Below are 16,365 nucleotides of genomic sequence, written 5' to 3' on the forward strand. Positions count from 1 at the left end.
TGTTGCGGCTGTACAGGACATTGGTTAGGCCACTGTTGGAATATTGCGTGCAATTCTGGTCTCCTTCCTATCGGAAAGATGTTGTGAAACTTGAAAGGGTTCAGTAAAGATTTACAAGGATGTTGCCAGGGTTGGAGGATTTGAGCTATAGGGAGAGGCTGAACAGGCTGGGGCTGTTTTCCCTGGAGCATCGGAGACTGAGGGTGACCTTATAGAGGTTTACAAAATTATGCGGGGCATGGATAGAATAAATAGGCAAAGTCTTTTCCCTGGGGTCGGGGAGTCCAGAACTAGAGGGCATAGGTTTAGGGTGAGAGGGAAAAGATATAAAAGAGACCTAAGGGGCAACTTTTTCACGCAGAGGGTGGTACGTGTATGTAATGAGCTGCCAGAGGATGTGGTGGAGGCTGGTACAATTGCATTTGGATGGGTATATGAATAGGAAGGGTTTGGAGGGATATGGGCCAGGTGCTGGCAGGTGGGACTAGATTGGATTGAGATATCTGGTCAGCATGAACCGAAGGGTCTGTTTCCATGCTGTACATCTCTATGACTATGACTCTAAGTGACATATAATAAGCTTTTCCCTCAAATCTGCATTTCTTTGAGTATGCTCTCTCTGATTGTTTGCTATCTCCATTTGCAATTTTTTTAGTGCAGTTTTGTTATTTTTTGCTCCTTTTAAAATCTATCTAGACTTTGTTCTTAGTTTGAGTTATGCTGTATTATTGTGAAACCATATCTATCTTATGTTTCCTTTCTTTTCTCTCCTATAACATGTTCCGTTAGCATGAAAGACAGCACATCATGAGAGTAAGCATCATCTCTTTTTCTATTCATGTTGCATTAAGGCTATGCATTCTTGCATAATGGGAAAAAAAACATTATTATAATGCTCATAAATATCATGGAGAGCTTCATATGATTGTTTTCCCTTCAAATTTATAAATGTGTTGCTTCTGTTGTTTTGGAAGTGACAGTGTCTGAATTGTTTGTGAGAAAATGCTTTAGTTCAGATGACATCACATATGCTGAGTTGAACTCAACTACTTTATAATGTGATGCGATGCTAGAGATTAAGTATTATTCCCTTCACATAATCAACACTAATTTATTCATATTCCATCATGTACTGCATTTGTAATACGATAAACGAAGCGCTGATGATAATTGAAAGCAAAGCTGGAATATCATTGATTGAAGACTGGGAAAGAATATTGCTCTTCTGCAGTATTCAACAATGCTGTCAACTAATTCAGAGAATTATATAACAAAAATATGTTCCAGTTCTAAAGCAAAGTAACAATGATTTTAAAGGCCTGTTATTGTTTTACAGTTGTTATTTTCCATTGCATTATTAGGAAGCTAATTAATGCCTGACTTTGAAAGGGCCTTTATCAGATGGTAGTCATCATATCACAGTAATTGTCAGTCATAAGTTGGTCTATTTATAAAATTATACTCATTCAATTATACTCCATATACACACAATTTAGTTGATTTTGTAGTGTGTTGCATACTATATCATTAACAACTGATACACAACATGAAACTTTTGTCATAACTTTATATATGCATATAAAATAGCTTTTGTGGATGATTGTGGCTTTTACTGTGGTGTTCCTTTATTCCTGTGGATAATTTTGTTTTAGTTGTATGATTTAGTGTTCACTGTTGCTGAATTGACAAGTTGCTTTACAATTGTTCATATGATTGTCATAGTGACATGAAAGCATTCTTCGCCCTCCTCACCCAGTTCACTGCCGACCTTTTCTCTGTCTTCAACACCTCACCACATGGCTTCACTGTATCTCAGAACTCACTAACACTCCACTTTTGTTTCTTGGAGCCAATAATCGAATGCAGTGAAATAGCTGCCTATAACACACAACACTTTTCTTCTTTTGTCCTGTCAGCTATCATATACTTACTTCTGATGTTCTCACTTGTTGCTATTGGTCTTCTCCTCCCCACCACCTGAGTTCATACTGGCATGACAACCACAGCCTACCTTACTCCCTACCCCTAACCATTGCTTCTAAGCTACTGAAAAGAATCTTCACCATCCTGCCTTGCAGATTAGTCTTTTCACAATCAACTTTGTGAGCCATGGTCAGGACCGTAGAGGCCACAGACAAGCTACTGAATGCTGAATCCAAAATGCTGACTATGTCAAATGGGAATGATTGGCATCAGTATGTTAAGGAGTATCACAAAAATTGCATGCTTAATCTAAACCACAAAGCATGAAGAATCTTTTTCACAGCTAGTTTAGTTCCCCATTGGAGTCTGGGATTCGCTGATGTTTAAACATTATGCTTCCAGCTTGACTGCCCTTACATTCTAATACTCACATGAAAACCTAAAAAAAGTTACTTAACTCTGTTTTAACTCTGTTGTTAATCTATCTGTGGCTAGCAAACCACATATTCCTGTGATGGCTGTAGAAATTTCTAATACTCAGGCTACTTTGAATTCATGATTTGAAGTTCGTATGAATTGGAGATGAATTGTTCGAATTACGAAGTGGTGAGTACCACTTCATGCCCAACAGCTGCAAGTAGCGGAGTCACCTGTTCATCAATACAGTCAGCTGCACTTGTCGGAAAGTAGTTATTTCTAAATCAAGCTACCAGATAGCGCAAATTTAAATGAAAGAGCAGCACTCTGCAAAGTGGAATTATTTTTCTGCTTTTCTCAGTAGTGTTTGGTCACTTCACATGTTAATAATAGGGACATTGAAAAGTGAATGTGGTTAGAAATGTACTCCAAGGAAAAGTATGTAAAACTTACTGAGTACTAGTGGGGGAATAATACCAGTGGTATCAATGAGATCTTTTTAGGACAGACGTAATTGTGTTTAACACTATGGAGAGTCAATACTGAACAAAGTCCAGTTTATTCAGTTATATACGAATGTACAAATGGCCACAAGAGTGTGCTATTATGCTCCTTTTCATGAAAATATTGCACCATATTCACAATTCCACACAATTTATTTGCATCTCTTGTCTACTGTTTGTTTACAAATCTAGTCACTGGTTCCATATTAATAAAAGGACTCCAACTTTCAGAATTTGGGGAAGGACCTTGACCTGCCCTGGCCTGAAACTGAGCAAAATTGTTTTCTGGCAAGAACTTATTTTATCCTTGACTTTCAATTGAATGGTCCCTTTCATCACATATCAGTCTGTGTCAGTTCTGAACTAGTTTTAGGCACAACTTAGGGTGGCACGGTAGCTCAGTGGTTAGCACTGTTGTCTAACATTGCCAGAAACCCAAGTTTGATTCCATCCTTGAGAAACTGTCTGCAAGAGGTTTGCACATTCTCCACATATCTGCATGGGTTTCCTTCAGGTGCTCTGGTTTCCTGTCACAGTTCAGAAATGTGCAGGATTGGCAATGCTGCTTTGCCCATAGTGTCCAGGGATGTTTAGAAAAGGTAGGTGAATCATGAGAAATGCAGGGTTACAGAGATAGGGTAGGCAGGTGGGTCTTGGTGGGTTGCTCTTCAGAGGAGTGGTGTAGCCTTGATGGGCTGAATGGTCTGCTTCCATACTGTAGGGATTCTATTAAAATGAACTTGCATTGGAATGACTATTAGTATCTCATTGTATCCCAACTGCCCAATCATTAGCCTCTTTTTATTCTAACCAACTCCCATCATCCTCGAGACCCACTGATGGTAAAGCATGATTTCAAGTACAAATGTAACCGTTCTGCTGCCAATTGTCTTGACTCAATGTATGTGATGATCACATTTTTGCAACAGTTTGGTGACCACCACCCTTTGATTCAATTACTTCTCTTACTCCACCCCTATCATAACTCCTTTTTTTGTCTGGCTTGTTTTCTTTCAAAGGGTCAAAGGATTCTGGTCAGTGTAAGTGATTGACTGGGGGTCAGTTGTGTTGATGCTCCGGTTAGACATAGTTCTAGTTTGTTCAGTGTTTGTTGGGTAAATGAATCAGATCTCTCCTAAGTCTCCGACTCTAAATCCAAATAACCAACAGATGTCCCTATGTCAACCTCCTTGTCCACTCCATCCGATATTATGTGGATGTGGATGCCTGTAAATATTTATTGAGCACCCTTGTGTTTCTTATTGGATGAATTTCAACAGATCCCAGTTACTCTGCTGGATTTTCAATAACTGTTTGTGATGATTGCCATTGTCTCCAACTGCATTTTATAGAATCATAGAATCCCTACAGTGTGGAAACAGGCCCTTCCTGACAAGTCCACACCAACCCCTCCGAAGAGTACCCTACCCAGACCCATTCCCCTCCCCTATTATCCTACATTTACCCTGACTAATGCACTTAACCTACATATCCCTTCTCCATGTTCCTTCCTCTAGTATGTTTTGGTAAGCTGACCCTAATTACAGTGTACCTGTACACTCTGCATTCACAAATGGGCAACTGTGTGTTCAATATTGGCCAAAGCACCAGTAACAGGGCTTTATAATTGTCTTTGTTTGGGGTTTTGGTTTATTCAGCTGCAGATGACTAGTGATTGTTAACACTGATTGCTCTCCAGTCGTGTTCCTCCATATCCATGGACAATGAATCAGAAATGAGAACCGAAAAGTTGTGTTCAGCCACTGCAAAAAATGTGCCTAATACTTCATTGTTCCTCTTTGCTGTTAGATTAGGTTGTGTTATTTTAAACCATTTTTAAGTCCCACATTTTCCAGTCATTGCCAGAACACCTTTTTCCAATATTGACTAGATGCAAAATTGCCGACTTACCTTTCTCTGTATTTGGCTCATTTTCAAATATGAGATACTTCTAAATCAATAAGTGCAGTAATCCTCAGACAAAGCAACAGAGGTGAGTGTGGGTCAGGGATAATCAGATGCTGTGTGAGAATTGACAGTCAGGTTGTGTCAGAGTCAAGGGAAAAGATGGAGGGTTAAGGGTCAACATGAGTGATTGGTTCGATTGTTGATAGTCCAGAGTTAGACATGGTTTTAGTTTGTTTAATATTTCTTGGCTTAATGAGTCAGATTTCTCCTAAGTCTCTGACTTGAACTCAGGGTTGGAGTCATTCATGTAGTATTCCAAGGAGCTTGGGAATTATCCATTGGAAGTTGAAACTCCCTAGGTAGAGTCACTGTGCCAGGACTTCCAACTTGTACATTTGGGTCTATGTTCAGTATCCGTCAAGCCAGAAAGCAGAAGATCTGGGGTTCAGTTCTCTAATAAATTAACAAAAGGGATATTTGAAACATTTTTCAATTTTTGAGATGTGGTTTCAATTGCAAAAGACATTGAATTGAAATTCTGACTAAGCTATATCCAGTCATGGTGTTTGCACACTGCAATGATGACTTTCCATGGCACTGACTGATCAGTGATTAACCATCCACTAAGTTCTGAGCAGCTGCGGCTGCAGCATGCTTCATTTCTGGATTTTTGCACTATTAAGAGCTTACTTCTCCTATTAAACTGAAGAATCATGGAGATTGGAAAAGCTCCTTTTACAGAATTTTCCAGCTTGTGTACCTAACTATGAGCACACTTAGTAATTACCTTAAAAATACTATTTCAGATCTGTATACATTCATATCACACAGTATCCGGTTATTTCTAAAACAGTTGATTATTTTACTCCTTCCTGTTGGACATTATCATAACCAGTTAGTCTCAGTGATGATGCCATATTGTCAGGTGTCAGTGAAAAAGTAATGACAATTCTTCATATATGCTGACCTTGAATGTAACAAAAACTGGCCAACAAAGTTTTAAGAATTACAGTATTCACCAATAAGCTAAAATCTCAGAAGAATTCATGAGGGATAAAGGCACATTCTTTATTTTCTGGTTGACAGAAAAGATGCTTTAAAGTTGAAAATTCCAGTAACACTTTTCTCATTTCAGTAAAAGCATTCCAAACTAGTTGAAAAAAATACAATACACAAAATTGTGGATTACAGCAGCAGATCCTAGTAGCTGAAGTTTTGTACTCTGAAGTGGGCTCAAATTTGTCCTCAAACAGCTATTGGCTATACAATATAACCTTATTTGTTATGAGATCCCTCACATGTTCCTATGAATGTTCATTGATTCAATTTTCTCAGATTTTGTAAACAACATTGACATTCACTTTGCAGTAGGGGAACCTCGATTATCCGAATGAAATGGGCGAAACCCAATAATCGATGTTCGGATAATCGATTATTGGGTTAATTGATTAAATGCCTTTCCTCTTGGGCTCGGAGTTTTTAAAATCTGCTCCCTGTTCAGGAGACTGCAGCAGCACACAGAGTGCGAGCCCCCACCCCCAACACCGTCCAACACCGCCCCTGGCCCCCAACGCTGCCCCCGGCCGACTACACCGCCCCCTGACTCCAATGCCGCCCGCGGCCCCAACCCTGTCCAACGCCACCTCCGGCCCCCAACATCACTCCCCGACCACAGCTTTCCAATTCCCTCTGAAATATCTTTATCTCATGGTCTTATGTTCAAATCTTACATGGCTAAGTGTCAAATTTTATTTGATAGCATACCTGTGAAGCATGTTTCGAATGTTATACTGCAGTAATCAAGCGACATTAACATCTCTCTCTCATGCTGTAACAGTATTGGCAATTGCTTGAAGGATTGTTTCAAATCGGGGTCTATCTGTGATTCATCACAAAGGGTAGAGATAAATAAATAAGTTGTTATCTTTTGCATCGAGCAAAAAACACTTCATTTTTTTCAAAGGGTGGACGCTAGGAAATTGTTTCCGTTAGGCGAGGAGACTAGGACCCGTGGACACAGCCTTAGAATTAGAGGGGGTAAATTCAGAACAGAAATACGGAGACATTTCTTCAGCCAGAGAGTGGTGGGCCTGTGGAATTCATTGCCGCGGAGTGCAGTGGAGGCTGGGACGCTAAATGTCTTCAAGGCAGAAATTGATAAATTCTTGATGTCACAAGGAATTAAGGGCTACGGGGAGAATGCGGGTAAGCGGAGTTGAAATGCCCATCAGCCATGATTGAATGGCGGAATGAACTCGATGGGCCGAATGGCCTTACTTTCGCTCCTATGTCTTATGGTCTTAAAATTATTAGTGTGGATTTTATTTGAATTTACGGTTAAAAAATTGTATCTCTGCCACTTGTTGTTGCAATATCTCATCAGGCTTGAGTGTGCCAATAAACCATGCAACTAGAAGACTTACAAACAGTATTGAGCTATTTGGTATTCATGAAGCCTCTTCTGGTGCACTATGTGCAGTTCTGGTCGCTCAGCAACAGGAAAGATGTTATTAAATTGAAGACGGTTCAGAAAAGATGTATCAGGATGTTGCTGAGAATGGCAGGTTTGAGTTATAAAAGTAGGGAGGAGAGGCTGGGACTATTTTCACTGGAGTGTTGGAGTTTGAGAAGTAACCTTATAGAGAGTTATAAAATCATGAGGGCAGTGGATAAGGTGAATGGCAAGAGTCTTTTCCTTCAGGTGAGGAAGTTCAAAATGAAAAGAACTGTTCAAAAGGTGAGGAGAAGAAAGATTTAAAAGGGACATTAGAGGTAACTTATTTACATTGAGAGTGGTTCATGTGTACAACAAACTGCCAGATGAAGTGGTAGATGCAGGTACAGTTTCAACATTTGAATACTTACAGGAATAGGAAATGTTTGGAGGGATGTGGGCCAAACACAGGCAACTGGGACTAGTTTAGTTTGGGAATTTGGTCAGCATGGACTGGTTGGACTGAAAGATCTGTTTCTATGTTGTGTGACTCGTGAGTCTGCCTTACCATCTGACCAAGGCTGATTTGCTTTTCCAACCTTCTCTTCTCCCTGTTCCCTTTGATACTCTTACTAATCAAAAGTGTATCTATCTCTATCTTAAATGCACTCAATCACTTGGCTTCCACAACCTCTGCAGCAATGAATTCCACAGATTCACCATCCTCTGGCTGAAGAAATTCCTCCTGCAGTTCCTAAGGGTTGTTCTCTCATTCTGAGGCCCTTGGTTCCCAGTCTATCCTACAAATGAGATCGTCTTCCCGACGTCCACTCCATCTAGGCCTCTCAATGAGGTCCTCCCTCATCCCTACGGTTCTGCATTTGATGGAATTTAGAGTCCTCAACCATTCGTCACATGACAAGACCCTCATCCCTGGGAACATTCTTGTCAACTTCTTTTTGATTCCCCATTTCCCCAAGATCAGCACATCCTTCCTTCAATATAGGACCCAAAACTGCTCACAATTTTCCAAATGTAGTCTGCCCAGAGCCTTTTCCAGCTGCAGCAATGCATCCTGTTTTTGTATTCTAGCCTGAAGTAAATGTATCAAGTCATAGAGCATATACAGCACGGAAACAGACCCTTCGCTCCAACTCGTCCATGCCGAACAGATATCCTAACCCAATCTGATCCCACCTGCCAGCACCCGGTCCATACCCCTCCAAACCCTTCCTGCTCATATACCCATCCATATGCCTTTTAAATGTTGTAATTGCACTAGCCTCCACCACTTCCTCTGGCAGCCCATTCCACACATCCACCACCCTCTGCGTGAAAAAGTTGCCCCTTAGGTCTCTTTTATATCTAAACCTATGCCCTCTCGTTCTGGACTCACCCACCCTGGGAAAAATACCTTGTTAATTTTCCTAGCCATGCCCCTCATGATTTTATAAACCTCTATAAGGTCACCCCTCAGCCTCCGACGCTCCAGGGAAAACAGCCCTAACCTATTCAACCTCTCCCTGTAGCTCAAATCATTCAACATTGGCAACATTCTTGTAAATCTTTTCTGAATCCTTTCATGTTTCCCAACATCCTTCCGATAGTAAGGAGACCAGAATTGGACACAATGTTCCAAAAGTGGCCTAATAAATGTCCTGTACAGCCACAACATGACTTCCCAAACGGGAAGAATAAAGAGACCTAAAATCAGCTTCAATTGATGGGTTGTCTCTGCGGGCCAAGTGGTTAGCGTTGGATCAGTGTTATCACATGCACCCATGTATCTGGATGCAATGTGCTGCACACTAACTAATGGACACAATTGGTGTGAATTGCATTTCTAATCAGGGTTGTGCTCACATTTATGAGGATGGGATGTTTCAACATGATGAGATATGAAACCAGTGTATTAGATTATTACTCCAGCATCCTGTGATAATGGACACAACTCAATTACACTTAAAATTCCATGATCTTTAGCTTTTTTATAAATCTACTTTAGAATATGTCACTGTTACAATAAACTAAAGGTTTACTACAGATCACAGTACTAACTTTGTAAGTGTTTTGACAGGTTTTTAATGAAATCTTTGTGCACACAGGAATTGATATTTACTCGTGAAAAATTCACCATTAGCCCAGTCAATGGCCAGATGTGTCTGCACATGTGAGTTCATTACTGGGGTAGGGAACATAGTGCTGACAAATTAAGTGACTTCTTAGAATGTTTTTGAAATCCTGTGAATCTAGCGTAAAGTTGGCAAGATCAAGCTTGACAGCCGTCACTAAGTTGTTTGAATTGCAGTCTCCATAAGGAATTTGAAATGAGTTGAAAAAAAATTGTTTGATTCAACTGGTAATGGTGAGTTCCAAGAATAAGATATATCTACTTGGAGTTTGAATCTACTCAAATTCAGTTGGGATTGTAATAAACTTTTTAGTTGTGTATATGAATTGCCAGAAAAAATAAAATATTTCCATCTGTGTGTGCTGATTTAGGGGTAAGAAACGATTAGCTGCTAGCAGTATTAAACCATGTAGTACTATCCTAACATCATAATCTATGTTGTGCCCACCAAACAGTTCACAGTTGAATTGTTAACTTACATAGTTTTCTGCTTGTAACTTTGCGACTTGCTGAGTGTTTCTGCTTTTTTTTACAGAATGAGACCACTTGGCATGACTTAATTACAGTATTTGAGGGAAGCTGAAGTAAAAGTCAACACTTATTTCTTTGAATTAAAGAAAAAAGATTTTTCAAGTGTTGAGTAGAAATAAAACAATGAGCTGATTTTTCAACATGTCCTGATGTTGGGATTTTCTGCTCAAGTAGCCATATCAGGTTTTGTTCACAGTTGGATAAAGACAGCAGCTGAAAGTTAATATAAATCGAAGGTGCTCTTTTTAATTTCAGCATTTTCTGAGTTGAAATCTAAGCTTTGGGTCTATGCACAAAGAAACATTTAAGCAATTCACAGGAAGTGTTGCCTCCTGTAGGCAGCGTGCAGCACAAATTAGAGAATTGCTTTATGCATTTAGTAGAATGAAATCCAGGAATGGATTTAGAACTGGAATAATAAAAATTAATATTGTGAAAGAAGAATATACATTCGGCAACTTGCTGAGATAGAGCAGCAACAGTTGGACAAAATACAGGCTTGGGATACTAAGTGACAAGTAACATGCACATCAGCAAAGTGCTAGGATTTGACCATTTGTAGCAAGAGAATCTAACCACCACCACCTCTTGATATTCAATGGCACAACTATCACCAAATTCACCACAATCAACAGCTTGGAGTGTGGATGGTTACTATGGACCAGAATTTTTAACTAGAGCAACTGTATGATACTGTGGCTACAGGAACCGGTCAAAAGCTGGGATGCAGCAGTAATTAACTTCCTGCCTATTCATGATTTCATCAAAACCTTAGCATCTTTACTCTGAAATTCTTTGAGGATTTAATCTTAAAAGAAAAGAAAGGGCTGTGCTACTCCCTCTTTTAGAAGTAACTGGAGGAGTGTTTGATTATCATCATCTTACTAATGGTACTGTTTAATCTAGAGAAACTTGGAACAAGGACATAAAGGTAATGGCAATGGTAACAGAGGAGGAAACTGCCGCTAGGGAGTTCAAAACTAGTAAGGAAGAAGTCTTGTTAACAAGGCACTATGACCGGCTACAATACATCCAAGGATTTTGAAGCAAGTAAGGGTAGAAATTGTGGGGGCACTTTCAAACTTCCCTGGATTGGTGGGTAAGGTGTCAGAATACTGGAGAATCACAAATGTACGTCCTTGGTCAAGAACGTTTTTCAGGATGATCTCAGCAAATGCAGACCAATCAGTTTAACTTCAGTCATGGGGAAGCTTCCAGATACAGTTATTTGAATTAGTAATCACATGGAAAATGGTGGGTCAATTATGAAGAGTCACAGTAGATTTCTGAAGGCAAATCATGTTCAGCAACTTGCTAGAGTTATTATGAAGAAGTAACCTGAAAGGTTCAATGAGGGTAACAGTGTTGATTTGGTCTGTACGTGGATTTGTTAAATATAGTGTTTGATATAGTGTTTGACAGAACAGACTTGAGGAAAGTTATAGCACATGATATAAAAGGAACAGTAGATACAAAATTGGCTGAGTGATAGGAAACTGGGTACTGATTAAAGGATATTTTGTGGACTGGAGCAATGTTTGTAGTTAGGTTCCTCAGGGGTCAGTATTAGGATCCTTGGTTTTCCTGACATACAATTGATCTGGTTTGGTGTGCAGGGGACAGTTTGCAGGAAACTTGACATTTGGAAGAATTGTAAACTATGAGGAGAACAGTGTGGAATTTTAGACATTGACAAGTTGGTGGAGTGGCCAGAGGTTCAAAGTGGGGAAGTGTGAGGTGTTGCATGTTGGAAGAAGAACAATGACAGGCAACATAAAACAGGAGTTTGATTCTAAAGGTGGTGCTGAGCAGAGAGACCTCAGTATTTATGTGCATAGAACATTAATGTGGCAGGTGTTGAGAGCGATTAATAAAGCATACAAAATCCTGGGCTTTACTGATAGGGGTATGTAATATAACAGCAAGGAAGTGATATTGAACTTGTATAAGTCATTTGTTAGGCCTCAGCTGGAGTAGTATATAAAATTATGGGCACCACATTATAGGAAAGATGTGAATGCATTGGAGAGACTGCAGATGTGACTTACAAGAATAATTCTAGGACTGAGAAACATAAGTTGTGAGGACAAATTGAAGAAGTTGCGACTGTTCACCATGGAGGGAAGAAGGATAGAAAGAGATCTGACAGAGGTGTTCAAAATCATTAGCAGGCTGGTTAGATAGAGAGAAACTGTTCCCACTCATAAAAGATACAAAGACAAGAGAGTATAGATTGAAAGTGATGTGCAAAAGAAGCAAGTGTGATGAGCAAAAAACTGCTCCATACAACGCGTTGTTAAGGTGTGGAATGCACTGCATGAAAATGTGGTGCATGCAGATTCAAGATGGCATTGGACGATTATTTGGACAGAAATAGTGTGCGAGGGTATGGGAGAGATGCAAGAGATTGGCACTAAGTAATGTTGCTTGTTTGAATAGCCAGTGTGCAGGCGCAATTAGCTGAATTGCTGTTTCTTATGTCATACAAGTTCTGAGATTCTGTGAAGCCTGTTATTTTTTGAGTAGTCTTAGGTTATCATCTACCACGGAGCCTATCAGACTGGAGGGGAAATAAATCATTCTTGACCCTGAAGGACTACCAAAGAGAATGTCAAAAATTAAAAACATGAATCAGTCAAGTTTTTTTTCTCAATTTGAAAGAAAGAGCTGCTGGGCTTGATTTTTGCTGGATAATAGCTATTTAGAGATATATTAATCATGATTTGGAGATGCCGGTGTTGGACTGGGGTGTACAAAGTTAAAAATCACACAACACCAGGTTATAGTCCAACAGGTTTAATTGGAAGCACACTAGCTTTCGGAGCGACGCTGACAATCACCTGATGAAGGAGCGTCGCTCCGAAAGCTAGTGTGCTTCCAATTAAACCTGTTGGACTATAACCTGGTGTTGTGTGATTTTTAACTTAGAGATATATTAGGTGATATATGCTTGCATCACATATTTGTGATCAGATAAATCAGCAGAGTATTAATAGTATTTTAGTCTGGGAATTAATTTACCACATCTGTAATATAACAAATTGTTTTTATTCATTTTAAAATGATTATTCACAGAGGGGACTTGTACCTGATTCAAGAAGACCCAGGCTAAGCTCCTGGGATATTGGTGTCGTAATTAGGAATTCTTCTCAATATTTATTTAAAATTACGTCTGCCATTGGTACCAGAAAGTTGATCTGGAGGAAATATAAGAGAGTGTTTACACCAGTAATTACAAGCCATCTGTCTAACTGAAGATCCAGTTTGTAGATAAGTGTATTGGCCTGAGTTTTCTGCGATTGCATGTTTTTTGTTATGGCCACAAAACAGCCAAGCACGCAAACAATAAATACATTTTGAATGCATACTACGCCTGTTGGATTTCTATGCATATCGTTTGGAAAAGAGCTCTGTCCACAAATCTGGCTACGCTTCCATTGAAGGTGCCCCTCTGCAGACAATCAAGGATTCTCTAAAAGCTCTTTATTGGGTGGGGAGTACTTGAACAGACATCACGAAGTCTCTGTGTATGAACAAATATTTTATGTAGGAACTGACTACAATATATCAATGTAATTAGTAATTTATTGTGTGTAGTTTTTCAAGCTTAAGAGTATTGAATTTGATATGATGTTCCCCCTCCTGGGGAAATCTAGAACCACAGGGAGCAGTTTCAAAGTAAAGTATCTCCTATTTTAAGGCAGAGCTGAGGAGGACTTTCTTTTCTCAGAAGATTGTTAGTTTTAGGAAATGTCTTCCCTTGTGAGCAGTGGAGGCTGGGTCACATATATTCAAGACCAAATTTTTGAATAACCGAATGTTGGAGAGTTTTGGAGGATGGGTAGGAAAGTAAAGTTAAAGTTACAATCAGATCAGTCCCAATCATTTTGTGGATCAGGCTCCAGGGGCTGATTAGTCTACTCTTGTTCCTGTTTCCCATGTTTGTGACATTTTTCAGTGATTTAACATTAGCTTACTCATAGAAGAAAGAATAAACATTCTGGTTAAAAATGCTTTTTTTATAATACCCCCAGCTGAATTAATAAAACCCTCCTTGATCTTAAATGCCTCTTGCAAACTACTTGGTAGCATGGGAGTCCATTGCTTTCTCTACGGCAACTACTTCTCTATGGCAACTACTCATCCCCTACTGTATAAATAGTTGTAATTGTTTGAAATTTGACACTCCAGCATCAAGATCCAATCACATTGATTCATGGATATGTTCAGCATTATTACTCACAGGTCAGAGGTTCGGAATCCTGCAGCAAGCAGCTCACCAACTCTCCAGTGTCTGTCTCCCATCTACAAGAAACAAATCAGGAGTGTGATGGAGAACTCCCCTTTTGCCTGAATGAGTGTACTAATACTCAATAACACTTACTTCATGTTAGTAGTGAAATATATTACAAATGATTTTTGATGATCCACACAAAATTGGATCATATTAAATGTGACATGACACAAGTAATGTACAAGAAAGTCTTCTGGTTGTTACATTTTTGCTTGTAAGAGCTGCTCATATTTCAGTCGGTTGAAGGTGTGGAATGTCAGCTATGCAGTGCCAGTTTGAGGCTTGCTTCCAACGTTGCAGGTTTTTAGTTGTTGATTGTGAAGAAACACTGTGATGTTTTAGCAAGCTTATATCAAGTAACTTACCAATTTTTTTAATATCAATATATTTGTAGAACTTCAAACATTTTATGTTTTTTACCACATTACATGATACATGTTTTCATATAATAGATATTTTTGTTGAAGGCTTTTCACAAAATTAATTTTTATAGAATCTTATAATTTTCATTTTCCAATGTAATTGGCTAGCTTTCTAATTACATCTTTTGGAAGAAAGACCTGCTGTTTGCATGTTAAATCCTTCGTGAATCCATATAATATTTAATGTACACCTTTCCGTTGACTGTGAATCAAATCTTTGCCTTAAAATAGGAAAGAAAATGTGTATTTCCTGGTGCAAAAATACATACTACCCATGTGCAGTTAACAAGGCTAACCATTTTCAAACATTGTTTGAATATGATGTTCTTCAGGAGCACAGTTCCCATGAATGCCATTGACTTTAATTAAAGACTTTTGAAGATGTATTGTTCTTTGAGAGTCATTTACATCAAAGTTTCAACAGTGATGAACAAATTCATAATGTTTTGTGTTTCTTGGTCTTTTGTAAACATTTTTAAACATATTTCTGTTCAATAACTAGAAGCATGTTTTCAGGTTTGAATTTCTAAGACAGGGCAGTGGTGTCCTCTGGTTAGGCATACACTAATACTTTCTACATATCAGCAGTTTTAACTGCCCAATTCGTCCTTTCCTATTTCTCTGTTAGGATCCCCACTACTGTCTGTCATCTGAAAGATTAAGGAGACCTAATAAGGTGGTGTGACATCTGCAACATATCTCTTGCAATCTCAGTCTGGAGTTACAAGAGACTTCTCATTGTTGACTAGAATGAAGATCCATAGAGAGCAACAAAGAGAGACCTAGTGACTTGTGAATTATGAAAGTTGAAGTAATGAATGAATTCATTTGACATCATTGGTACGAATCAATATTGTCCTCTTCCAGGTCTCAGTCATGTTGTCAATTTGGCGAGTTTCAGAAAAAAGGCTCTTACTTTAGGATAGATGATTCAGAGTGTTACCACATCACATTTTTGTGCATTTTCTAGTATTCAGATGTACTTTACAAACTTAGAAGCAGGTCACCTGCCCTGTTTTTCCCAAGAGATGCAATATTATGGAATAGAAATCATTGAAGAGGAAGCTATGAATCATTACTCACAGTAAAAATAGAAAAATCATTCTGAATAGTGACACTTAGTGATGCATCTGCACAACGTAACCTCACTGTCTCTTCCTGCTATCCAACACAAGCCTACTGAGTGCTAAAAATGGAGCGTCTGAAAAACAGCTAAAAAATCAGAAGACAGCAGATATAAACCCACTTCAACCATAGCAGCTATTTAGCATAATCCAGGTGACCACAAAATACTGATGGGAAATTCCAAGTTTATCCCCATATGGGGCCATGGAGGGGTCAATGTGAAGAACATTTCAATTTTCCTTCAAAAGTGTCGTGGAGAGGCCATATAAATGAAGATCATTTGGGATTGCAACTTGTGAAATGAACATTGAGAGCAGAGAGTCTTTAAGCTCCTTGTGATATGTTATTGTTATTGTTGTAGTTCTTGTTATTTTCTCTAATTGAATAATAAATTGCTGTTTGATTGTCTGCACTCCGAGATTGGTTCAAAATTTCCGTTGTAGTAGTAATGAGTTTGAACTTTGTTTAAATTTTATCGACTTTTTTGACTTTGATCCTGTTTTACTTGCCATATCAGTAATAGTGATAGATCTTATAAGCTGTGCTTTAATGTGATAGCACTTTTTCATTGAGGTTATATGCAGTTAACTTGGAAGTCAGCTGGACTGGACAGTACAAAAAGGGTGATGCAATCAGTGCAGAACTATTAAACTTGTTTGTAGTTTGTTAAAGGGGTA

General features: G+C 38.9%; 1 protein-coding gene across 9 annotated transcripts in view; it reads left to right on the top strand.

Moving 5' to 3' along the window:
- Positions 1–16,365, top strand: part of LOC122540691 (protein Aster-B-like) — a 640,121-nt gene that overhangs the window by 555,594 nt on the left and 68,162 nt on the right. For 7 of the 9 annotated variants that reach the window (XM_043676778.1, XM_043676779.1, XM_043676776.1 and 4 more), the window contains one exon: positions 790–813. The exons of the other annotated variants lie outside the window; for them this stretch is intronic. In XM_043676778.1, coding sequence (XP_043532713.1) covers positions 790–813 — 24 coding nt within the window. The remainder of the gene's footprint in view (positions 1–789; positions 814–16,365) is intronic. 9 annotated transcript variants of the gene reach the window in all.

The sequence above is a fragment of the Chiloscyllium plagiosum genome, chromosome 35 (genome assembly GCF_004010195.1).
Source record: "Chiloscyllium plagiosum isolate BGI_BamShark_2017 chromosome 35, ASM401019v2, whole genome shotgun sequence".
NCBI classification, from domain to species: Eukaryota; Metazoa; Chordata; class Chondrichthyes; order Orectolobiformes; family Hemiscylliidae; genus Chiloscyllium; species Chiloscyllium plagiosum.